The 27,652-nt window shown below is 33.3% G+C and overlaps 1 protein-coding gene across 2 annotated transcripts in view; it reads left to right on the forward strand.

Moving 5' to 3' along the window:
• LOC132702906 (cGMP-specific 3',5'-cyclic phosphodiesterase) overlaps window positions 1-27,652 on the forward strand; it is a 58,326-nt gene that overhangs the window by 20,279 nt on the left and 10,395 nt on the right. For both annotated transcript variants that reach the window (XR_009618988.1, XM_060671766.1), the window contains exons 3-7: window positions 4,417-4,665; window positions 9,697-9,840; window positions 20,479-20,660; window positions 20,745-20,932; window positions 25,947-26,199. Coding sequence is in view for 1 of the 2 variants with exons in the window: in XM_060671766.1 (XP_060527749.1) it covers window positions 4,417-4,665; window positions 9,697-9,840; window positions 20,479-20,660; window positions 20,745-20,932; window positions 25,947-26,199 (1,016 nt within the window). In the remaining variant the exon portion in view is untranslated. The remainder of the gene's footprint in view (window positions 1-4,416; window positions 4,666-9,696; window positions 9,841-20,478; window positions 20,661-20,744; window positions 20,933-25,946; window positions 26,200-27,652) is intronic.

Consider the following 27,652-nt stretch of genomic DNA (forward strand, 5'->3'; position numbering starts at 1 on the left):
AGGAGTTGCAAGATTTTATGGTGATAGATCAGGATTTGCCTACAACAGCAGACTTGACAGAGGAAGCCATATTACATCAAGCAAGAAAGGGTGAGGAAGAGCACCAAGAGGAAGAAGAAGATAAAGGAGTTGATCTGGGACCACCACAAGCCCTATATTAAGTTAAGCTCCTAGAGAATTTTTTTATGTATCATGGGAAAGATGCCCCTCTTGAAGAAATGGTGACAATACAAGCGAAAGTACGAGATGCATATTGGCACACTAAAAAAATTCAAAATAAAATGACCGATTATTTGAAACATTAAATATAGTTCTTAAATATTTATATAAAATGTTCGTAAGTAGATGTAAAATATGTATATAGAATAATTAAATATTACAGAACACATATGCGTATTGTTATTTTTCAAGTGCCTATAACTCTTTGTAACGAAAACTTTTCCTTCCCTTCAATTTCACTATATAGAGTTTCGATTGTATTTACTACAATTTACTGCTTTTATCAGACCAATGTCTAGCGTTAGATCACTTATTTCTTCACGGCCTACAATGAGATCATCTCCTTTGTTTGAGTTTCCTAATCATATAACTGAATAATTATCTGATCGTCTGCCAAAAACAGAGTAAAAAGTAATACTAGAGATTGTCGTACTACCGTTGTCTTTATTTTAATTCTAGGGCTAGGAGATTTATACAGGGTTATTCGCGGTGAGTGTCCTTAAAGATGTTTATGGAGAATGATTTACCAAATTTTTGCAATTAAAGCTAATTAAAATAATCACATTTCATCTGGTTAGCAGGCTCTGCTCAGGCATTGTGACGTTTCTCATTCTCTTTTTGTGGTGCACCACTACGGGTAGAATTTTGTGAGATTATATTGGTTAGTTAGTTAGTTAGATGAAGATCGAGATTTTTTGAAAAGAATTATTTGGACCGACGAGTCAAAATTTTCACGGGAGGGTCATCAGAAAATCCAAAATTTGTACGAGAAAAATGATTTCAACATACATTTAGTTTCAACGTTGCAATAAAATAGATTTTTGTAGCTACAACGAGAATTTGAATAGGGAAAATATCTAGATATTTTACGAACAGTAGTTACAAATATTTTAGATAATTTGCCATTAGCGTTGATGGACCTCCGGCTCATTGTACAAATAGAGTAAGTCAAGAACTTACAATCATGTTTAAAAACCGTCTAGGTTTATGGAATTGGCAACCGCTTTCGCCAGATATACCGGTTGATACCTTTGGGGCGAAAGAGTGTATAAAACTCCAGTTGAAACAATAGAAGATTCGAAACGCCGTGCCAGGCAGTCTTTTCAACAGCTTGAACTCAATCCATGGATATCTGGTTCTAGGTTATTAAAAACAATTTAAAACAAAACAAATGAGAACTAAAAGTTCAGATTTTCACGAAATTGTATACATTCATTCACATGACAATTCTTTCGACAACACCGTGTCTTTATCAAGCATTTGATAAAGACACAGTGTTGTCGACACAATTGTCATGTGAATATATATAATTTCATGAAAATCTGAACTTTCAGTTCTTATTTATTTTGTTAAATATATTTTCATCGAGTAAAAGCCACCTCAGTTCAACAATATAAAACCGTTTATTAGTCTTTAATATTAGTTTTGTGTATAACAGTGTCTATGAATATTAAATTCTTATTGACATATGTATTTCCTCCCAGATTCAGTTACTCATTTGAACACACTAATATCGCAATATTAAACTTATTTATGCCAAAAACAAATGTGTTTACAAAAACGTCACCATTGCAGGCCAAAGCCAGCTACCCAAAAGAACTGTGTAACTTTAATTCGCTTTAATTGCAATAATTTGGTTTTTTCCTTATAACTCGAAAACCAGTGAAAATAGATATACCATAGCTTGGTACTTTTAGATGGCAAATTAATTGCTCATTAACGTGCCAATAGAAAATATTGGGTGTTTCATTTAAAATTAACACTTAACATGGATTTTTATATCTTGCCAATTGGGGCCTAACTTATGAATGCCCTGTACGCTACGTTAATTCTCATACCATATTATGAAAAAGCAATTCAATAGGGAATCGCAACCAATTATGATTTTATATCGAGTTATTTATTGCCAAATTTCTTAAAAAGTATTTTCTATCTCCGAAAATGTTCAAGATAGGTATGGTACATGTTGCCTAACAAAATTCCAGAATTTTTCGTAGAATCTAAAAATACAATAACATACAGGGTGGCCCATTTAAAACACGTTGATATAGATACCTTAAGAGTGTATAATTTTCTGTTTCCCAATAAGCGTACACTTTATGCGGACGATACATCGTTTGTGATTTATGGCAAAGACTGCAATGAATTTATGCACAATGTTGATAATGTTGAACGGTTGGCGGAACTTTGGTTCACCAACGTTAAACAACTAAACATAGATAAGACAGAACGTCTTGTTTTCTCAACTGATAATAATATACTGGAGGGCAAGAATGTGAGGCTCTTGGGAGTGACGCTTGATGATAGTTTGAATTAGGCCCCTCATATTAACATCTTGTGTAAAAAACCGTGGGCACATTGCGAGTTACCTATTTTTCTCTTTTTCACTCTCATCTAACTTACGGCATAGTTCTCTGTGGTAATTTTGCCACAGCAGACCAGGCATTTAAACTCCAAAAGAAAGTTGTTCGTTTGATTGCCGGTGCAGGTTATCTGAAGCACTATCTACCAATTTTTAAGAAGTTGGAAATTATGCCACTTCCTTGTCTGTATATTTATTATTTATTATCAATTATTAGAAATACACAGAAACATAGACAGCTTCAGTCAGAACTCCTCTTACCATGATTATTTAACTAGAAATAACAAGCTACTTCGTGCTTCAAAATTCAAATATACAAAAAGTCAAAAAAATTCACTAAACTTAAACTTGTACAATAAACTACCAGCTAAGGTGAAAGTAATAGAAAATTAAAAAAAAACATCTTAACCTTTCTTAAAAGGCACTGCTTTTACTCCGTTGGGGAATACATGGGTACTCCCGCTGTGATTGAAGACAAAGAAGGGTCTGTGAACGGTGTGACTCTGCAATGACTTTCTATAATGTTGTTCTTATACACTATACACTGTTTTATATAATTTACAATCTTTTTATATAATTTATTCATTGTCTTGTTTTTTATATACATATTTTTTTACGTATTGTATTTATGACTTGTCATAATTGTAAGAACAAAACGTGGTCGATAAATTCTATTCTTTTCTATTCTATCTGGCAAAACCGCATGGCTAAAAATATTTTACAAAGTAGCACATATCCGCATACCAACATTTCCGATTTTGTACCGTAAATCATTCTACATAGAACACTGTATATTAGACTACAGGGTTCAAGAGGTCGGATGAGGTTATTCCGCTGAAACGCTATCATTGGTGCACTTTATTGAGGGTTGCCAGGTTGTAGGTATGTTCACGCTTGTATTAAATGAATTCAACTTGCGCTTTTTCGAATGCGGTTGGACAACCCGAACTTCGGACCATTTGATGTAGTGTTATTTGGTCCATATATGTTTCTGACCCTTAGATTTGTGTGTTTCCTTTGTGCTTCCATTCTAACATTTAAGGGTTTCTTTGTTTTTCAGAGAATTAAAATTAGTTTGCGCGTACCATATTTTTGCATTTGCAAAAGTGTCGGAGATAAGCAGCATCCTCGTCTTAATCCTTTTCAGGAGGTAACCTCATTTCCTATCTTAGTGCTTGTCGAGTTATCTTTGCAATGGTTTAGTGTCCCCTAAATCAGAATCGCTAAGTTTTTCATCTCTTTCCATAGCCTTGAGCTTTGACTATGCTGTCACATACTAAAAATTTCAATTTATTTAATGTTCTTGATAATAAATATGACAATATCGCAATTTGCTTTAGATATCTTATATACTAACTGGTGAATGGCAACGGTAGTAAGCAGTTGCAATTTCCTTTAGAAACGTACTAACTTAACTGACCCGATTTCTATCAACTTTTGCAGGACATTTCTTTGACGACATTGTATAAATTTTTAGTTTTTAGAAGGTCTTCCAATTCGAAATTAAAATTAGTAAATCAATTATTAAATAGTTTTACTAATTGAACTTATTATATCCTTTCTAAAGACCGGCAGATCTCACTAGAGAGAGAAAAAATCCATTCGAAAAAAAGAATCAACCAAAATCGACCGACGCATTTTCTTAAAGTTATTTTTATCAGTTTCGGCGGTTAGGTTAGCTAGAATCTCAAAGCTCAACAGAAATTTTAGTCCCTTAAGCCGACTTCAGCAGAAGAAACAGAAAAAACGTTTTTTTCTGAGGCAAATGTAGGTAAATCCTGTCGGTTTCGCATTCTCATAAACTCTGACTTATTGGCGTCTATCGTTTGTTGCAGGACCCCCGATTCAACAATGAAATCGACCTCAAAACAGGATACAAGACGAACTTGATACTGTGTCTGCCGATATGCAATTACGAGGGCGACGTCATCGGCGTAGCGCAGATAATTAACAAAACGAACAATTCTCAAGAGTTCACGGGCCACGACGTCGAAGTGTTCCAGCGGTACTTAACCTTTTGCGGAATAGGCATACAGAACGCGCAACTTTTCGAGGTCTCGGTCCTTGAATATAAAAGGAATCAGGTCAGTAGGTATTCATTGTCATTCATCCTGTTAGTTGCGTAGAGGTGTCTAGGGTGCTCCAAAATGAACGTCTTAAAGGACTCACAAGAATGTTGACGGAGTTGTTAACTTTTTCATGCGGATTTGCGAGCGTCAAAATGAAAAATTTAATAAATTTCACGTGTCATACCTAATTTTCAATGAAACAAATGGTGATAATTATAAATAAATTATATAATAATGACAACTATTTAAAGAAATTTAAAAAGGGAATACGAGCAAGAAATCAAGAAAAATTTAACTCAAAAAATAAAATAGATGTAATTAAAAATCAAGTTGAGACATCGGATGCGATGATTTTAACTCGTATATTTCTAGCATTGCAGATAATATAATAGGTAACATTTCTTTTTCTTAAACTCAATTGCACATCTAAACTTAAATAATAATCACAGTGATTTTGATAAATACTTTAATTTTCCTTATATATTAGAAATTAAGATTTCAAAATCTATTTTAACTTTAAAGAAATCTTAGCTATTTATAATATTAACAGCCGATTGATTAAAGAATATTATTCTGACTTCTCGGTGTCTCTTTTAACATAAGTATGCAGAAGTGATTCCACTTTTCAAAAAAGGCAGAAAATATGATATAAACAATTACCGTGCTATTTCAATATTGCCTATTTTTGGCAAGATTTTTGAACTTGTGTTGAAAGAGCTGCTGTGCAATTACTTGCTAAAAATGTCATTTTTTTGCTAATGCATAATGGTTTTTTCTTAATCCGGAAAGTCAACTATAAAAGCGATGGGTGCGATTGTGTATAACATATTATAGAATACGGCGGGTGGACAACGTGTATCTCTCTCTCTCTCTCTTTTGGATATATTAAAGGCCGTCAACTATGTTATTGCAAAAGTTGTCTGCTATTTTGTCAGGGTCCGTCATATCTTTTTCGAATCCTATTTTTACTAATCGCCGTCGAAGGGTGGGGGTAGATGCAAGTACTTCTTCTTTTTTACCCCAGGGTCAGTCACGGTGTGCCGCAAGGATAGCTTTTGGGTCCTCTCCTCTTCCTCATTTTCATAAATGATTTTGCACATTTTATTAAGTCCATCAAGTGTAGACTATTTGCATACGACACCATAATTATCGGCGGAAGTTCGTCTCTAGACGAACTGAACAGTAGTAGTAGGTAATGTTGCTGACTAGCGGGCACAAACGCAAAATCGCTTAGTTATGAGAAATGTGTATTTCGCTTTCTTTCACTCTAAAATGCCATATGGGATCACCATATGGGGAAGATATAATTGGGCAGCCAGAGTGTCTCGCCTTAAAAAAAAACCTCTCCGAATTTTCCCAGTATTCATATTTTGACTAAGACTAATAGAGGTTCACTCTAATAAATCAAGCTTTTCTGTTAACTATTAATAAATCAATTAGAAATTCTTTAAACTTTTTCAATAATACGTTTTTACCTGATACATATTTTGTGATGTATGCGGATAATCTTTCCTTGGTGTTGTTGTGTCGGAATGACGACGACCTCTTAGAGAAGTGGTATAGGGTACTCGATAGATTGATGGTATGGTTTAGAAAAATTATTCTATAATTCAACGCAAGCAAAACCCATACTATAAGGTTTCATAACTATCATAAACAATGTGATAATTTTAATATCTGAGTTTGGATGTATGTTTAAACAGGAAATCGCATACCGTATAATGTATGTATCGTGTATGTGCGTATGTATTCCTATACAATTTTGTACTTGCCTTTGGGAAAATCACTATTATTATTATTATTATTATTATTATTATTATTATTAATATTATTATTATTATTAATATTATTATTATTATTATTATTATTATTATTATTATTATTATTATTACCAAATATACAAGTATACGAAAAGACCAACACTTGCATTTCCGTCGGTACCATATTGACTCCAAAAATTATAATAAAAAAGTGCAAATATTATCCCTCTGCTGCTGACTAACTTAGGTGTTAATCTTGGTTTATGGCCAAGTTCACTTCAAACGCGATGAAAAATATCCTGGCAGGCGGGCAAGAAAACAAAAGAGGCGCGAAAGGTTGGCGTATTTATATCGAGGCGCAAAAAATACAATCTTCCATTTCGGATGATAAAAAAAAATTAATTATTAGAAAAAAAACTCGTTTGGGGACGGAACGGAAAAGCTTTATTTGATTGCTAAAGCGTCCGGTGCCTTGGCTCTTATTTGCTTTTCCTGGCGCCTATGGAACGGGACTGGTTTTTTCTAGTTACTGTACCCCTATAAATGGGGCAATTTATAATGGCTTGATTGAAATCGTCTTCCAGATTCCTGATGACATTACGCATTTGTGCGATATCCCAGAACTGATATCATTTGCGAATGGGACATTAATGTTACTGATGATTTAGGTGCAACAATTAGTGGGGATGACTAGTAAAAAACAATGTTGAAAAGACTGCATGAAATAAACTAACTGCTTAATAAACATTTTATCACTTAATATCGGTAAATTAAAAATAACAACTTTTTCATCATATCTTTGCAAAGATTTCAAAGTATTGATCCATATGACTACATAAAATTTTTATAAACTAAGATATTTGTCCAAGCTTACAATTGTACAAAAGTACGTAATAAAGGCCATCCATCAAAATTTATTAAATATTAATCAAATGCAGCTCTGAATAATTTGTGCTTAAGCAATTCCAAACATTGCTAATAAATAAATAAATGTAAAGCATTTTGGTTGGTTGATATATTTTTTTATTATATAGGTACACAAGTCACTAACATATGTTCACAGTTTTAGCCATTTACCATATTTACTTTTTTTGTGAGACAGAAGCGTTGCAATTGTTTTGTGTGCTCGGCAATTTTCTGCTGTAACAGAAAATATAAAAAAGAATTTGCATAAAATTGTGTGTAGAAAATTAGAATGTCTAAATTTCTAAAAATGTCTAAATTTTTGGTCAAAAAGAAAACCACAGTCATGCCTCAGCCACCATGTTTACCGGATATGGCTTCCTGCGACTTTCCTCTGTTCCCAAAACTCAAGAAACTCACGAAAAAAAGGAGGTTTGAAACGATTGAGGAAATAATGACAAAATCGCTAGGAGAATTCAAGTCTATACCAGAAAATGCTTACAAGAAATGCTTCAAGGATCGGGAAAAACGTGGGAACAAGTGTACTATATCTGGGGGGATAAATAAATTCTTTTTGATGAAACTTAAAAGTCACTTCACTTTTTGAACACGCCTTGCATTTATGAAATATATGTAAGAATGGGACATACTTACACCCAAATTTTTGATAAATTATATAGAATTTTGAATAAATACGCATTACTAACCAAAACAAAATGTTGGTGTGTCTTTTTAAAATTTTATGGTGAAAAAATTTTATTTTCTGATATTTTGGACTAGGAGTACGATATTGAGATACTGTTTTCACTACCTTATTTAGGTATCGTTTCACTTTTTTTTTGTGGAAAAAGTCGTATAGTCATAGAAGTTTGTATTTTTCTGTTATTATGTCGGCATCACTATGAATTAGACATATCATGTGAGAGACGGAGACGTAGGTTTTTCCATTGAGAACAACTTTTTGAACTCCTCCGTTGAGTGGTTTAAGAATCATCATCTAGGAAGTCTTTATGCGGTATTCTTTACCGAAAGCGTTTACGACGATGAAGAAATAACAAAGCGCCCAGAAGAACAAATAAGAAGAAAGCTACAAAAGAAATAGAAAATACTGAATTAGAAACTCTCAATGAGATCTCAGAAGCCACAAAAACAAGCATTTTGATCCACACCTAACGTGGTAAGATAGTAGACAAATTATGTAATAGGATTACCGGCTCTCTTTTTGTGTTGTTAACGTTTACTTATATGGGACCATTCTTATCTTAGACATATCTTATACTTTTTAGTTGACCTGTGAAAACAATTGTTTTATTGTAAATATCACAAAATAAATAAATTTGAATTTGAATTTAAAAAAGAAAATTCATTTCCATGGCAGTTCTACTTTACCTGCTAGGATTTTAGAATTTAAAACTATTTATCATTTTATTCGACGTAAATGCTTGGTGCGTGTTAAAAGAGTTCCACAAGAAAAAAAGTGTTAATAGGCAAATATAAACTTTTCCCCGAATATTGGTGACATTTTATATAGACCTTTAAAAGTTTACATAAATCATTTGAAATTGCAAAATTTATCAACGATATTATATATTCGTAGCGATTCCACGATATGTCCTTGCATTCTGTATGATTTATCGCATCGGTTGAGAAGGAAATCCAAACGAAGGAATGAATCGCTTCTGCCGCCTTAGGTGATTTTAATAAATGTTCGAGTACCTAGAATCAGTGAAATGTAAATTTATTCCATCCAGATTAGCTCGCGCTGCCTGGTATGTAGGTGGTTCCTACTATTAAGTTCTTCGCCTAAAATCAGTTTAATATGGAAATTCTCGGCAAAAGTGGTTGGCGAAAATGCATTAAGCTAGAACGTTCCCGAGTCTGGAAGTCTAGCATTTTTATCTCTGTTATTTAAGACTCATTTACATATCTCTGTTCTTTAAAGCTTAATCCCGGAGTTTACGGAGTTTCAGGATAAATTTATTTCTATTAACCGTTATTAAAAGTCAACCCTATCTCGTCAATTTGATATAAAATTAAACTACGTATCCAAAATTTAATTTGCAATTTTACCTACTCGGTTAGGCATTCCATAATGTATCTGCAAGCAAGCATTGAAACATTGAAATCAGATATTCCAGTTTCCATAATAATTTTGGAAACCAATTTTGTAACATCAATTTAGAAAACAAAGTATCCAATTATTTGTAGAATTTGAAATTAATCGATCATCACACCAGGAGAATATTTGACTTTCCTGATTTTAATATAATTATTTGAGGAATTTAGTTGTTCATCTAAATTTATTAATTAACGTGCTATTTTTTAATACTAAATTCCTTTTAAATTAATTAATTAAATAAAACGTTAAAATCTTTTCTTGCAGATACTGTTGAATCTGGCGAGGAGTATATTCGAAGAGCAAAACAACCTGGAATGTCTCGTTACCAAGATAATGAGAGAAGCTCAGGATTTATTGAAATGCGAACGCTGCGCAGTCTACCTTTTGGATTTGGAATGCTGCGAAGCCGTGAGTATTTAAAAAATTACACTTCATAGAAGAATCTTGCCATATAAAAGATATTTTCAATTTTAGGAAACTCTGTAGTGCTCTACAGGGTGTTTTAAAAACTGTATTACTTATTTCTATGTATCGTACATTAGCGTCGCTAAAGGGACGCTGCTTAGTTTGTCTAATCTTTTTTCATAATTATATTTTTAACGTTTTCAGCACTTTCCTTAAAGGATTCACGAATAAAAAGGTGCTCTTGCTTAAAGTAAAAAAAACTAATTTTGGAGTTGAATTTAAGCATTTTTTAACTTTTACTACCTTAGAGAATAACGGTTGTTTGAGAAACAACTAGAAAGTTAGAAACATTAATTTTTGTGACCCAATCAACGGTATTTGTAACCTAAAAACAAAATGATTTTTGTCTCAAGGTATTTTCACTGCTTCTTCTATTTTTACAAGTAATGCGATTTTTTGCAATGGTGGTAAAGTGTAATGGTGACCACTTATTAGATGAAACATAAGTAACTGCACTTTTTTCTGGTTTATCAACTTAAGTTTGATGACGATAATCATGTCATTATTTGACAGTGAAGTTTACAAACAATAAGAATCCGATAATGTTGAAACAAAGAATGTAACTTGGGCAGTTTGAAATCAAGAATCAATATACAACAATTTTTACATTTTGATCGATACAACTTACCGGAATGAATGAATGAAGAATGACTTGTATCTTGAATCTTGTATATTAAAAATTAATGAATAAATTATTAGATTATTTACCTTAACACTTTTTGTCGAGCTACCAAACTTTTCTTGAAAGAAGACCATATAATTTTTTTAAATAATTATTCACTATATTAGTTAAGTTATTTTGCTGCGATATCAAAGTTGCAGTTAAACAAAGGAAAAAACTGCAGTCATTTAACTCGTTCACTTAACCAGTGGTAACCATGCCAATTCATACTTGATGCGATAGTATTAAGTCCAAAAAAAAAAATAAAAAACACCATCGCGAAATTCGCAAAGTCCTCAGACAATCATTGCTATAAAAAATTTTGTTCCCTATCTCCTGTTTCAATTTTATCCATGACTGGTGAAGAAAAATTTGAATATTTACCTCGTTAAGTTAGCAATATGAGAATGGCTACAATAGTTGAAATTTTGCAGAAATCAGAATAAAAACACCTTTTTAATGATTTCCATCTCTATTTGACAAATTATTAGACGCTACAAGCATGCCTAGCATTACCATAGTGTGAATTTCAAACTTGTGAGACACAACAATATTGGACGTGTTTTACTGATATCGATGTTTGAGGAGGAGTAACCATGAATAAAATTGTTGTATTTAGTTAGGAATATCTACAAGACGTGCTAATTTGGTCATTTCACATTTCCCTTTTTGTAAGATTTCGCTGTGTTGAACGAAATTATATTCAAATTTGACACCAGAGAGTCTGCAGGTACGTGTTCCTAGGCTATTGTTTCCTAAAATTCTCCCAAAGGATGCCTTTAGAGCGGCATTTGCATTATTTAAAGGGTTGCGCCTCTAGAACAATTACCCGTATATAAATTTCTCTATAAATATGGTATGATTTTTCACTTACCCTCTAATTACGTGCTCACTTTGTGAAACTTGGATGGATAATTGCAATTCGGTTTTTTCATAGCTATTTCCAACCGCAAGGGTTTCCGTTCGGCAGATTTCATTCAAAACAGCAACGAAAAATGTAGTTCGCGGAAAAACAAATTGTGATCCATTTTCTCTGCGGGCGTTATTGGTTTAGTATTGGCCGACTGTGGTTCTTTATCGACACCCCCTCCCTTAGGGGACAAATTCATATAAATCGACTCTCAGCGGTCCGCCGATATGAGTTTTTTTTCTCGTAGCTGTCGGAATAATAGGGAGACAGAGAAAAAATTTCCACAAAACGCTTGAAAAAATATACAGGGCGTGTAAAAAAATATTCACCAACGCCCGTCATTAAAAAAAAAAAGAAATAAAATTTGTTGAAATTTATTTTGCTTTTTCTAGATGACATTTGTGAAGTTCAATACCGTCCTGGGAGATATTTTGTTATTTACTTTGAATAAGTAGTAAAAGTACAACTTTTTTGACCCTTCCGTTGTTTTGGAGTAAAAAAGCCTATTTTTATATTTATAATATTTATTTTTCAGGCAGTTCGATAAACAGTGAACAATGAAGCTTGGAAAAATTAACAATAAAAAAACCGATAAAACTCAGGTGCGGGTAGGGTATCCTACGACTTAAGGATTCCCGCAAAAGTCGTTTTATTTTTAAATATTCAACACCTCGTATATATTATAGCAACTTTTTTTGTCCTGGCATTTATTTTTTGAAACAATTTGCAGGTTTTTACTTATTTATTTATATTAATTTATTTCTAGTAGCAAATTTTATTAAGAGTTTACATATTAAGTGTAGCTATAGAAGTTTTTATTTAGAGTGAAGTGTATGAGTATGTACAGGATTTTCATTAATATTTTGATACCAACGTACAGAATTTATTAAAGCGAATACTAAGAACATTTTACATCAAATATAATGCTTTTTTATTGTTTTCGAAATGTACCAATCTAAATGTAAAAATAGAAATGAACAACTTCACATTTTTAAATTTAACACCCTGTATATATTTACTTAAAATGAAATTCCGATTTCAAATATACAGTGCAGTCCTTTTAGTATGCGACATATGGATTTTTTTTTACAACTAAAATACTAATCTTACCAAAAGTTTGTAATGTTCTATAATCAGATTCTCTTGAAATATCTGTAAGTCAAACAGCAAACAGGGTAGGAAAACAAATACAAAAATTGCGGAAGAATAAATTACCGTTATTTCAAAAAATTGAGCAAAATGTTATTAAGAAAATTTTGTTCTAAAAATAGTTATAATTATTATTTTCAATAGTTTTAAATACTGTTGCAAATTATTCAAGGTCAAAGCAATTTATTTTTACATACTTATATACAAATTTTTTGTTTGTTGCAATGATACTTAATAACAAATTAGAATTTTATAAAAATTCTTTTTAAATAATCAAAGCGTTGCTAATTATAATGGGCATATTAAGAAATCGTATTTATTAATGTTAATAATAATTATTATATTAATTTTAGTATGTTTTTTATGATAATCTGCGTCACATGTTTATTTCTTGCTATTTGCTACGATTTCTTATTATGCCTATGCCTCTTAAAAAGAATTTTTATGAAATTTTTAAATTTATTAAATATAAATAAATTCTGTGTTTCTCTAAAAATTAAAATCCTTACTTAGTTTTAGAGATAAGAGGAAACTGAAACAAAATTTCGCGAAACTGATTTGACTTAGAGTAATTTGCGACAGTATTTAAAATTATTCAATAAAAATAATAAGGTAATTGTAATTATTTTTTGAACAAGAAACTTTTTTTTATCTTAGTAGGCGCTTTCCATACGGCTTGGAAGATATGGAGAGCGCTTGAAACTTTAATGGTATATTATGCAACAAGTGGGGTAATAGTATATTATGCAACAAGTGCGGTAAACTTTTTAACCCACTTGTTTATTAAATACTACCTTCGCTCGTGTTAAATAAACTCGTGAGTCAAATGCCGTTTACCGAACGTGTTGCATACTATACTTTTTCTACAACCGTTAGTTTTTGGGTACATTTTCGTAAAACAACACGAATACATTCACTGACATGACCGTAGAATTGACAAACGTCAAAATTCAAAGCGTGGGAAATATCTCCGAAAACATCCGATTGCTTCCAAATCCGTGCGATAAAATCCCGGAAATCTCCGAAGTGGCTCGAATTCGTGGGAAAGAAAAGTGACGTGGTAAAGTGACGACTCCCGCACGCTAGATCGGTGGGTTATTAGGTATTTTACAGACGGTAGTAGAAAAACGGCATTGGACTCACGAGTTTAACACGAGCGGAGCGAGTGTTTAATAAACGAGTGACTTAAAAAGTTTACCGAACATGTTGCATAGTATACTTTTTCTACGACCGTTAGTTTTTGAGTACATTTTCGCAAAAAACAACACGAATACATGACCGTCAGAATTGACAAACGTCAAAATTCAAAGCGTGCAAAATATCTCCGAAAGCATCCGATTGCTCCCAAATCCCGCACGCTAGATCGGTGTGTATTAGGTATTTTAGACGGGAGTAGGAAAATATTTTTGTTATTTCTTAACTCGCATAATACTCTTCGTCGATGTAAATATTTTAAGTTTTGTTTTTAAAACTCGAAAACATTTGGCGTCAGCTTGTAAACAAAAAATCAATACCGTTTTCTAATTATAACGTTTTCCGTACGTCGGGATGAGCGAGTTAATACGAATAAAATCCGGATGGAAATGGCCAATTAAACCGCCAACCTTGATTGTTTAATTACGAGCGTTGCGGTTCCGATCACGCAGTGTGCCGTGGATGTAACAATTAGCGAGAAGGGCCTATATTTTGGTATACCCTTTATGCCGATAGTAAATTTTGAATGCCAAGTCAAGGTTCCTATTTATTTGAGTGTCTATTCCAGTGGATATTACGAATAATGCGGCATGTACATTGCATACTTAAAATATAAATATTTTTTAAGATTTCTAGGAGGCAAATGGATGAAATCCTTATAATCAGAGTATGTTGATATCAACTAAAAGAATAAAAAACTATTTTGTAAAACAAAAAATGGTTCTGCAAATTAATAATTCACCAAAAGAAAAGTCGAAACTCTATATAGCGAAATTGAAGGGACTACTTATTTTTTCGTTTTAAACAGTTATAGGCACTTGATAACAATACGCATATGTGTTCTGTAATATTCAATTATTTTATATACATATTTTAACATCTACTTAGGAACATTGTATATAAATATTTAAGAACTACATTTAACGTTTCAAATAATCGGTCATTTTCTTTTGAATTTAGTACGCCAATACGCATGTACCACTCTCTGGACCTATCGTAAAACTAAAAGCAGAAAAGTTTGTTGAACAGCTCGGCATTATCGATTTCAAGGCTTCGGAAGCATGGTTGGAAAAGTTCAAACATGGTATAAATTATGAACAGATCAGTGGCGAAGCCCGTGATATCGACAGAAACCTCACTAACGATTGGCTGGAGAAAACTATCAGAAAAGTATCCTGCTGACGACATTTTTAATGTTGACGAAATTGGTATTTTTTACAAAATGACGCCAGATAAAACTCTTAAATTTCGAAGCGAAAAGTGTATGGATGACATCGCAAAATATTACTTCTCTTAGATAAGTGCCTTGCACATCCCCATATTCCAAATCTACGCAATATTGACATGGCATTTGTTCCAGTCAAAACAACAAGTGTATTACAGCCGATGGACCAGAGCGTAATAAAAAGTCTTAAGAGTCGATACATGAATAACATTTCAATGGAAATGATCGAGTCCGAAGACAATTTTTCCATTAATATGCTAGATACAGTCAACTTTATTAGTAAAGCTTGGAAAGAGGTGACAGCAGAAACAATTCAACACTCCTATCGTCATGCAGGACTTATTACCAAGACAGAATGCGAACAGGACTTGGAAGATGATCAGCCACTAAGCGAGTGGATAAACCAGTTTCAAACAACAATTACGTTTACAAGTGGGGAGTTGCAACAGTAGACTTGACAGAGGAAGCTGTATTACAACAAGCAATAAAGGGCGAGGAAGAGCACCAAGAGGAAGAAGAAGATGAAGAAGTTGATCTGGGACCACGACCAACCATTCAACAAGCCCTATATTCAGTTAAGCTACTAGAGAATTTTTTTATGTATCATGGGGAAGATGCCCCTCTCGAAGAAATAGTGAAAATACAAGCCAAAGTACGAGATGCGTATGGGCATACTAAAAAAATTCAAAAGAAAATGACAGATTGTTTGAAACATACAAGTAGATGTTAAAATATGTATATAAAATATTTCAATATATATAAACTCATTACAACGAAAAAAAAAGCAGTCCCTATATAGAGTTTCGACTGTACTTTTTCTTTCTATACAGCGATTTTCTCGCACTTAACTCGTTTTCGTAGAGAATTTAACGAGATCTACACATATTTTGAGAAAATACCGTCGTAAAACTGGCGCATCCATGCTTATTAATGATGTGTCAGCGGCCATGTTAGTTGCGAAATGCCATAGGGTTATTGGTTAAAAAATCTCGCTCATGCGCATGTTAAATGAACATCCTAAAAATAATTGATTCATTATCAACGTAGGCAGTGCCTCTATATCTCTAGCAGTTATGGTATCCAGTTATCCATGTCATAAACAATATATCTAATAGATAATTTCATACCTAGGGTTAAATCGAAAGATTCACTCTTTTTCCGAAATCTTCTTAAAGTACTCTCTGTAATTCCGCAAGCATCTCAGGTTCGTTTTTGCACTCTCAACACACGCTCTAACGGACCGAAGTTGAACTAATTGAACTAATTTTTAAAACAAACTTCCACAGGCTACTGTAATACTTTTTACAAAAGTTCTGGATTCCTCCTGCGTCGGTTTTTGCTGAGTCGAAATTGCTGACGTTTCGCCAATCATCCTGTGGGCTTCTTCAGAGCTTCATTAAAACTGGCTCGCACCTTACCTATGCTCATCTATCTAATAATTTCCACATTAAAGATATTAAGCGTTCCATCAAAAATTACACTTCACCACAACCTTCCAATAGCAATGAGGCCGAAAGCAATCCTTCACTTGCCACTGTGGTCCTTCCTTACATTCAAAACATCACTGACCACATATCAAAAGATCTAAAGAAAGAATTCCAGATAGTCTATAGAAATCTATAAACAACCTAACAATCTTAACCGCGACTCAGGTCTCTACCTGTCACCAATTTGGGAATCAGTCATCCCCTCAAGCAGGTATAGATTAAAATACTCGCCAGTGTCAATCAAGCTCTGAAGAAGCCAACAGGATGATTGGCGAAACGTCAGCAATTTCATCCAGAAGTTTTGTAAAAAAAAATGTTGAACTAAATTACTTTCACCTGGAGATAGACTATTTTCATCTTGCACAAAATTCTCCAAAACTTAAAGTTGCTGCTTTCCTGAATCAGAAATGATTAAAACCAGAAGGCAGCTAAACAACAGCCAGCGGACCAGTGTAATTTCGGTTATGATAATGTACATCGAAAGCGGGGGTATACCTACTTTAGCCCACTATTGCTTCCGGTTTTAATCCGATTCCGTTCATCATTTATCGGGCGGAGTTTATTAAACAATTTATGCACGGTCGCATCTTCGGTATATATCAGCAGTAAATCATGCAAATTCAATTTAGGTTCTATACATTGTTCAAAGAAATTCTGAAAAATGAACAAACACGAGGATGTCTCCACACTTTCGATTTAACACTTGAACCGTAATGGACTACACCAAAATATTTATTATTTATTATTATTATTATTATTATTCCTTTAAAAAATGGATTCATTAATCTGTACAAAATATGAAATATTTTCGGAACACGGATTGTTTTACCCCGTTACTGCTGGCAATTATTTTAATTATTAAATAAATGTTTTCTAGCAGTGTGTGGAAAACATAGTTAAACGGCTGGCTATGTATCATTACTTATCCAGTGAACTGCTAAAATACGGAACAATTCATTAATCACACGTCCATCATAATTTTTTCTTGCGTATTTGCAAACAGAAAATATACAGGGTAGGTCAGAAAGTAAACGTATTCTATCTCTTATTTTTTACAGGGAAGCAACGAGGGCCAGTAACGTTCTTAAATAGTTACGACTACAATTCTGTCAGTAAAAAAAGTGAATATGGAGCATCCAAATGGAACTCAGAGAATTGAAATTTTTATTTTTATTAAATATGGAGACCAAATCAGAACTCAAGAAGAAGTTTGTAATTTGTTTAATGCAAAATATCCAGAAAGACTCATTACGTGTTTCGCAGTGAGTAAAATTGAGATTATAGAAACAGAGCATGTTAAAGACATTTTATTATACATTTTATTAGGGGTTAAAAATGATGCACATTGAGTTCTTGATAATATGCTAATCAGTTTAAAATCTCTTAAAAAACATTATCCAGGTTAGTTTCATTAATTTGACCTTTTTCCTATGTAATTCTAAATTTCAAATAATCTAACTTTTGTGTGTTTCATGTTGTTTTTCCATGATTTTCTTGCAAAAGAAATACAACATTGTAGTTCATCTTCTACCTATTCGACTGTGTTTCTCACCAGCTTCTTATTAAAAAGCTATACAGATATGGTATACGAGGTCTGCCCTTAGATCTTATAGCGTCCTACTAGCAGGGCCGACAGCAGTTTGTAGAATACCAGGATGACCGTTCATCACTTAAATCAGTAGTAAGCGGGGTGCCCCAGGGTTCCGTCCTGGGCCCGCTACTATTTACAATCTACATAAATGATCTTTATCATTTCTTGGCCCCCAATCAGTGCGTGATGTTTGCCGACGATACATCCTTCACTACATCTGCTAAGAGTATCGAGGAGTTGTCCGTTAGGGTTGGCATGTTGGAGGACAGGGCTAATGTCTGGTTCGAAAATAATTATCTTAAATTAAATTTAGACCAGACCCAGAGTATTGTGTTTTCCTCCAATTGCTTGGTAAATAGTGGACAGTCCGTCAAGTTGCTTGGCATTAGGATCGATGATAGTCTAAATTGGAAACAACATATCTCAGACCTGAAAAATAGATTGTCCAGCAACATATTCGTTCTTCGACGACTGAGAGGCCTGATAGGAACAAGGACTCTGCTTATGGTCTATTTTTCTTTGTTGCATTCACAGTTATGCTATGGCACGGTACTGTGGGGTGATTCCTCAGCTGCTATGGAGATTTTTAGAATGCAGAAAAGGGCCATTCGAGTCGTTGCTAATATAGGATATAGGGACCATTGTCAACCTTATTTTAAAAAATTCAAAGTGATGCCCCTTCCTTGCATCTATATCTACTACCAGTTATTAGAGATACAGAGAACGAAACGAAACTTTAGCGCTAATTCCGATTGCCATGCCTATTCAACTCGTTCGGGGGATCTCCTTAGACGGCCTAGGTTTAGACTGAGGAAGTCTGAGAACAACTCATTGAACCTGAAATTGTATAATGTTTTGCCAGGTACCGTGAAAAAGATGAGCAATATAAAATTTAAACATACTATTAAAGAATTCCTACAACGTCATTGTTTTTACTCCCTGCGAGCATACATTGACACTGTCACTGGTATCGATGCTCTATAAAACTGTATAGTACTGTCTAATTTTGTTTGTATTAGATGTGTGTTTTTATGTTATTTATTAATTTGATTTTATTGCACTTGAATATCACTTCTGACTTGCTACAATTGTACGTCCCTTTTGTTCGAAACGTAGTCAATAAATGAATATATCTATCTATCTACTCCAGTTAGTTCCATTTCACAGTTTATCAAAACGATTCACAGATATTCAAGTTACAAGATACAAGTTAAATATACAAAAACGCTTATGCCTTGTACATTTTTGATTTTAAATATCCCCAGAGGAAAAATCCAGTGGAGTAATATCTCCATTCTCCTTTTAGCAATCCACTGTACGGCAAATACCATATTTAAATGTTCACGCATTTGTCGAGCACAACCCTGCTCAAAAAAATCTTTTCATCTGGCATATCATACTGATTTGGATATTGAGAAGTAACCGCGAGAATAGGAATTAAGTCATTATGAAACAATTATAAATATCGGGCTCCAGTAAAATTTTGATTGAAGAAATAAGATTCAATAATTTTGTTGTGTATGATTTTCTCTCATTAATCATTGATAATTTGTACTCCAATACCTACATTTTTGTTTATTTACAGTACCATTTAAACAAAAATTTGACGATGAAAACATGGTTAGGTTGTACATTTCCATCATAGTTTCACAAAACTGTAGTCTGCGATTAGTTTTGTGATGTTTGATGATGATACTTTTCTTCTTTTAATACATGCAAAGCTGTTCGTTAGCTAACACCTACTTCAGAAGATGCACTATGGGGGTTATTCTCAAGTTCTAATAGAATGTTGAATCTCGTGTTCTCATTAGATTGTGTACGATCTGGCTGTTAATGATCCTTTACATAAACTCTCAAATTTTCTTCCAATTACTACAGTTCTCGATTTGTCTCTATATTTAATAAAAAATTAAATTTAAATTCTCCGTTTTTTTACCTTTATGCGCCATATTAGTTTTATTTATTGATAGAAATATAATAAAATCAGTTTAAGAACTTTAGTTTAATTTACCTATTTATCATTATCAATTAATTTCTGTTTCTAATTCTTTTGCTCATAAAAAGTAAGAGATAGGTGTATAGAATATGCCACAGAAATATGTAAAAAAATATAATGTCCCTTTAAAAAAAAAAAGGAACTTGCAAAACTTATTGCAAAAAAGGCACAAAAATATGCTAGAAAATGGCGTTCACTGAATACTGAACAAAGAACAAAATCCAGTCTAATGCAGAAATGAAATCCTGAAATCTGCAAATTTAGTATTGTGGATACACTTGATCCACATTCAAATGCCAGGTTCAAGCCTGGCATAATTATAAAAAAATGGGCACCCAGATCTAACTCATGCTTAACGGTGTTGGCAGAACCATCTGGAACGAATCGTCGAACGACCTGGCAAAGCGATTCAGCGCCACCCGCCGCTGAGTAGGATGGAAAGCGGATCTGTAACAGCTCAAGACATGTACGACAATCTAATAAGGAAGCCCAGTCCGTTTACCACCATTTTCGAACTGCGTGAGGGCGGCAACAAAACTTTGGTTTCGAGGTAAAGCCTTTTTCCTCGTTCCTCGGCGTCTAGACGGGTGAATTGAAAAAAAAAACAATAGAATTATGCAAAATTGTTTCCCAGGCCATCGTCCTTTGACCTGGCAAATTCCACTCTGGCACAAATTGCGGGCTACGCCGCGTCTACGGGTCAAATCTTGAACATTGGAGACGTGGCGGCGTGGCTTAGTAAGAAACACAGCGAAGGGGATGCCGAATCGGCTAGAACTATTTTGTGTATGCCGATTTTAAACGGACAAAGATCGCTGATAGGTAGCTATAATATCACTCTTAGATTTTTTGGATTGCTGGAAAGATAGCTTTATTTCCATAAGACTTGATTTACAAGTGTTGGATATTGTCAGCATAATGTAAAAGTATAAATTTATCTTAGTATAATTAGTAAATTAATAATAATAATAAGTAATGCTGATGGATCAATAACAAATATATAAACAATAACAAAAAACGAATACGTATTAAAAGGTATCACAACAAAGAAAATCCTTAATATTGTAATAGGCGAGGCGTAGCAGTTTGTCTTTAAGAGTGCATTTGAATTTTGTTTGACTAGTTATCTCCTTCAGTTCGATAGGCAATTTATTATAAATTTTTACAGTCAAAACAAAGGGACTATTTGCTGTAAGAGACAGTCGATGTGTTGATATTTTTATGTTAAGATTCGGTCTTAAACTGTACTGAATATCTAAGTTTCTTGAGGGCATATAAAGATTAGAGTTACTTTTTAGATACTTGGCACCATTTAGTATGTACATGCTAGGAAGTGTCAATAAAGAGTTTTGTGGAAATAGGTTCCGACATGAAAAATTCCAGGGCTTAAACAGTATAGTGCGTATTAGCGTTTCTGCATTCTAAAGACTTGCTCCGCACGTGGGGAACCTCCCCAACAAACCAAGGCGTAGTTGAGACACGAATAGACATACGAAAAATAGTACATTTTTAACAAGGGGAAAGAAACCTGATGGCGGAGCCTCCATATGACAAAGCAGTAAACAGAAAGTTTTCTGAGAATGTGGTCCACCTGTTCGAACCAGGAGAGTCTCGAGTCTACATAAACTCCGAGGAATTTTACAACACTTTTCTGTTGAATTGTGCTTTCATTAAAGCGTATTAATAAACTCTTATTTAAATCCCGTGTTGAAAAGGCGATCGTCTCAGTTTTACTTTTATTCAATATCAATTTGTTAATTTCTGCATAATGTTTCATTTGCTCAACCGTTGTCTTGATTGCAATGCTAAGTTGCTCAGACGATGCTGCAGAAAGGGTAGAAACTGCATCATCCGCAAAAAGGTAAAAGTAAGTATGGGGGCAAGATGAAAATACATCATTTATAAATACTATAAACAATAAAGAACCGAGTAAACTTCCCTGAGCTACACCACAATTCACTGACCTGGAATCAGAGACGTATTCAAATCCTAAGGTATCTCTCAATTTGACCAACTGCGTACGACCCCCAAGAAAAGACCTTAACCAATTTAAGGTGTTACCTCTAATACCATATGAATATTATATTAGATGTTTCAAAAACAAAGCAAGATAATAGAGGGTAGTTTATTATATAAACGTTGGGTCAAACAGCAGCCATTAGGGAGATATTAACTTTTTAATTTTTATCTTAAAAACGCAAAGAAATTAATAAAACTTACTATTATAAAAACAAACTTTCCGCGCATTTTTCACTTTTTCATTCTTTATAGATTAATTTAAATAACAAATATAGTCAGATGTACACTGTATCCCATTTTGGTTACGACTGAGGAGTACGTCCGTTGTTGGTGATGATACAGCTTTGCCTTTCCGCAAACTTTTAGAATTTTTTTGTGCAAGGATGGATGAGGTTAACAAAATTTTCATGACTTCCTTAGTTTTTAAAATACAGGTTGATTTTGGGAATTTGAAGTTTTGGACACGCTTCGCATCTCGGGGTACTCTATGTAATAAAGTTCGGTTTTCTTGAAAACACCCCATAAAGATAAATTATTATTAAACTTCATGAGAAGAGTTACTCCTGGCAAAATATTGAAGAAATCCAAAAAAAGCCGTGTTGAATGCCCTTACATTTCGAGGACCAATTAGAAATGTTCCAAAGAAGCGACGTCCCAAAAAACCTAGCAATTGTTGGCATTTCTAAAGCAGACCCTCACAAATCAGCAGTTGCCATTTGAAAATAATTTTTTTGTGGAAAATCCAAGAGAACTTAGTGTTCGAAGTGTTCGCAATCATTTGAACTAGGCATAATTCTTTGGCAGAGTCCCAGGAGAAAAGTCTAATCTATCCGAAATGAATCGAAGGAACCGTTTGGAATTTGTTAGGCATCATTTTAATTGAAACGTACAACTATGGAAGCAAATTTAGTTCTGATGCGAAACGTTTGATTCGGCGTCCGCGAAATAGTGAAATTTGGAGGTGGTTGTATAATGGTGTTGGTCCACTCTACAGAATAACCAACACCATGAATCAGTATGAATGCAACCTTAGGCAGAAGAAAATTTCTATTTGAAATTTTTTCTAGAATTATGCTATTAGAATCACTTCCTGGCTACAGGATGATGATATAGATGTTTTGCAGTGGCCATCTTGGACCCAGACCTTTACTCAATAGAAAATCTATTGTTTATCATTAAATGAAAGTTAGATTCAAGAACTTTCGAAAATTTCGACCAACTATTCGAGAGTATGAGACTTGCAGACGTCTAATACAGTCCATGCCTGGGAGATGTTTGGAAGTAATTGAAAGCAATGGATACCCAAATAAAAAGAAGATATTAGATAAGAAATGACGACGAAAAAACAATCCCAATAAATTTGAGAAATATATTAGAGAATGGAATTATTGTTTAAACTTATGATTGTGCCTAATATGCAAAATAATAATAAACATACATCCTAAAAATAGTAACAGTGATACGGTATTCGAAACATCTTCAACAAATTTCTTAGTACCAACGATTAAATTATCGTATTGTTAAGTCTGTTTTCGAAAAATTGTTGTCTTTTGTATATTATTCACAAAATTTTTTTTCCATGTCAATGTGTAAGTTTATCAGGGGTAATTTAATCCCCTTTATTCATTCTAGGAAAGTGAAAACATATGCAAAGAGTGTGTTTTTATAATAAAAATATTTCAGTCAAATTGAATTGTTCTATCTTTATTCATTTTCAAGATATATATAGCTCGATATCTCTCTTGCGGTTAACTTTTGTTCCAAAGTTGATATAGTAAACTACTTTATTTGTTATAGTTAGTACTATGCTTACCATTTTAAGTTTTTCACATTTCCTTTGATACTCTCTGTATAAACAAAAAATATAGTAGACAACCTCTTACAGTGTTACACCTTTTGGTTTATGAAAAATGAGGTAGAATTGTTCCAAAAATTTCGCCCTTTAAAAAAGCGACGAACTGACATAATTGCCTTGTACATTTACGGAGCTGATTACCAAATAGTTAGAAAACTTTTCTAAAGTGAAATATATAGGTCTATAATGTGTTTCTCTAACTTTAAATACGGATAATGTATTTTGATGCAATTTAGATTGTTATTGATCTTCAGTGTACATATAGTAGGCCTAAATCATAATAATAATAATCATAATAATTTTATTCACGTACTGATATACAATGGAAAGGACGCGGTTCGGATGAACAAAATAAGATATTTTGTGCCTCCGTTTTTAAACCTATCCTAAGAAGAAGGTAGCAGCGCTGGGCAGGAAAAATAGACATAAAAAAATAAATAAATACCTAGTAGGATCTGTGCAAATAGAGGGACTTACACTTTGGAAATAGTTTACAGTAGACATTACTTAAATATTTAAAGATAATAATACTTCGCGTAGGTGTGTGGAAAAGGTATTGTTTAGCAATTTAAAAGACTGATCCAATGTAATGTAAAGGATCTTTCAAAAATTCCAGAGTTGTGACGTGGAGGGTTGAGCAGGCCATTAAATCTTAGATTTAAATTGTGAACGTCCGTGCGAAAGCTAATTTTTTTGAAAAGATAGCGTGGAGATTTATATCCTATAAGTTTGTGATAAAGATTACATGGAGATATCGTCGATTTTTCATATTAAGCCATCGGACTTCCTTCAGTTTATGACTAACAGGCTTGCCGCGTTTAATCCCAAAAATGAATCTTAGACAGTATTTCTGGATTTTTTGAATCCGTTCTGAGGCACCCGCTGTCAGACATGGGCCATAGACGACATCACAGTGGTTAATAGAAGATAAAACTTACACAGGACCTTTTTTAATGATTGATTTAAAATATTTTTAGAACCATATAAGTATTTTAAGTGAGCAATGGATTTTTTAATACATTCTGTAATGTGAGCATAAGCCCAAGGTTTTTTTGATTGCCTCCGTTTTCAGAGGAATGCACACATTCGATATTTTTATTTCATCTAGGTGCGATAATCGATCAAAATCCACGGGCCTACCAAAGAACATTGCTATAATTTTTTTTGGATTTAGATGGAGTGAATGTTCTAGGGACACCCCGTTAATGATTTCTAGATTATTATTTATCATTTGACAGCTTTCCAAAATTTTATCTCCCGAAAATGAGTAATAAACTTGTGTATCATCTGCATACATTACAACATACATTACATACATACAACTAGGAAACGCGGACGTATATATAAAGTATAAAATTGGCTCCAGAATGGCACCGCAGATATTATAGCCCGGCAGTCTGATTACTGTCCATTTAGAACCACTTTTTGTGTACGACCTTGTAAGTAGTTCTCCATAAACTCGACAGCACCCTCATCAAGGCCTATGTATTTTAGAATAGTTAGCAAAGTATGGTGATTCAAGGTATCAAACACCTTGGAGTAATCCAACATGACCAAGATGGTAAATTTGGCTTCGTCAATTGTGCGGAATAAATTATCAGTGACGTTTAGGAGAGCAGTTGAACAACTATGCCCCTTCCTGAAGCCATACTGAGTTTCAGGGAGAATACCATTTTCCTCCAAATGATCAATCACTTGACTAACTTGTCTATTTTATATTGTACAAGAAGTCTTCAAGGAAGGACTATAAATACAACCCTAACTAAAACAAATAGCTAGACAAGCTTTATCCACAAATTTTTAAAAATTTCATTACCAACATCGCTGTATCTCAATTACAAATCGCTTAATATGTATAAGTAATACAAATTAAAAAATACTGAGTAAAAGAATTTAAAAGTTGGAAAACGTATATATTATTTTTAGAAATTCATTTCTATAGTTATAGAATCTATTCGTTAGGTGTTGCTCAGTTAATCAACAAGGAAAACGGCAGCCCTTTCACGGACGGCGACGTTTCTTTATTCGAAGCGTTCGCCATTTTTTGCGGTCTGGGCATCCACAACACGCAAATGTACGAGAACGCTTGCAAATTAATGGCTAAGCAGAAAGTAGCTCTTGAATGTTTGTCTTATCACGCGACCGCCAGCAACGAAGACACAGCACAGTTGCTGAAAGAAGATATCCCGTCAGCTGAAACATTTAACTTGTACAGGTACGATACTGCACTTTTCACACCCCGAAAAGGGTTTAGTTTTTGGGTTTCTTCGACAGCTAAGAAATTAAAAAAAAATAATTAGCTTTCTTGGAGTTTTGATGATACCATTAATACGAAAATCATCAAAATACGGAAATATTTTAACTAGTTACTATCCGTCTCAGTTTGCAAGCTTGAAAAGTAAGAATTTTTTTCTGATATAAATAAATACGGAGTAATATACACAACGTTTAAAATAAGTAATAACTTTTCAGTGGATAATTTAGAATTCAAATTCAATTTACTTATTTCATATAAAAATTTCTAACAATATCGGTTAACATTATAATAAAACACACACAAATAACAACTATGTACGATAGAGTTTAAATATTACCCAAAATAAAAAATTGCTTTTAATTTTTCTGAAACAATTTATAATTTCTGTATTGAAAGTCATAATTTAAGTAACAAAAAGATTCATTTTACTCTATTACCAGAGTGGCTAGTTGTGGTTAGTTTTCTTTAATTTATAATGTTTTTAATGTGTTAAAATGTTGAACATACGTTGAATGTTGAATATACTCTTAGAGAGTCTTATAAGGAAAAAAACACCTAGGAAAAAAGCTCGGTATCTTCTTAATATTTTCGAGACCACAGAATTTGCCACCCACAGTATCTCGCACTGGCTTGTATTACTTAAATTTTTCGTAAATTATTTCTTGAATTCTTTGTCGTTTATTGTTTCTGTTGTTACAAATTCAATTTTAAAGGTAGCGTCATCCACAAAGAACTACAGGGATATTTGTGTTTGTTTTATAAAAAAAGTGCACGTAGATGAGTATTAGAGGAAAGTATGACAATGGTGAAGTTGAGTACTACCAGTGATACAACAAAATATAACTTTCGCATAGTAAATTCTGACGTATTTTTCACAAATCCTGATTTGTCTCTCAGAAAAATTGAAACCCATTTCTGATTAGGGTGATCTCTCAGAGCCTTCGTGGTTAGCACACATAAAGATCAATTTTGAATATCTGAATACTGATAGGCAAATCTATGTTGACAAATTGTCACAACCAATATTCTGTTTGTGCATCTGAAGCCTGCCTTTACTGTTTGATCAAAGGGGCCCGTATATGAATGCCATCCAAAACTAACCTTTATTATTATAGGCCATAGGTTTAGCAAAGTTATATTCCACTAAATATTGAGAGAGCTGAGACAACAAAGACGTTTAATTACACAATAATTCTGTTCCTTTCCGTCCAAATAACTTCAAAGGATTTCCTTCCACTTTTCTGATGTTTAAAAGTTTAAAAAACAAAAATCAGACCTTGAGATCTTTTTGCAGTATGTTTCGCGTCTTTAAATTAAAATGTTTATTAAAATAAAACTTATTTCTAAAATTTTTACGAAGAAATTTCCAGGATACTGAGAAGCCTAAAGAAAATTTTCTCCAGCCTTTCAT

The sequence above is a fragment of the Cylas formicarius genome, unplaced genomic scaffold (assembly GCF_029955315.1).
Source record: "Cylas formicarius isolate icCylForm1 unplaced genomic scaffold, icCylForm1.1 PGA_scaffold_6__28_contigs__length_40554024, whole genome shotgun sequence".
Classification (NCBI taxonomy): domain Eukaryota; kingdom Metazoa; phylum Arthropoda; class Insecta; order Coleoptera; family Brentidae; genus Cylas; species Cylas formicarius.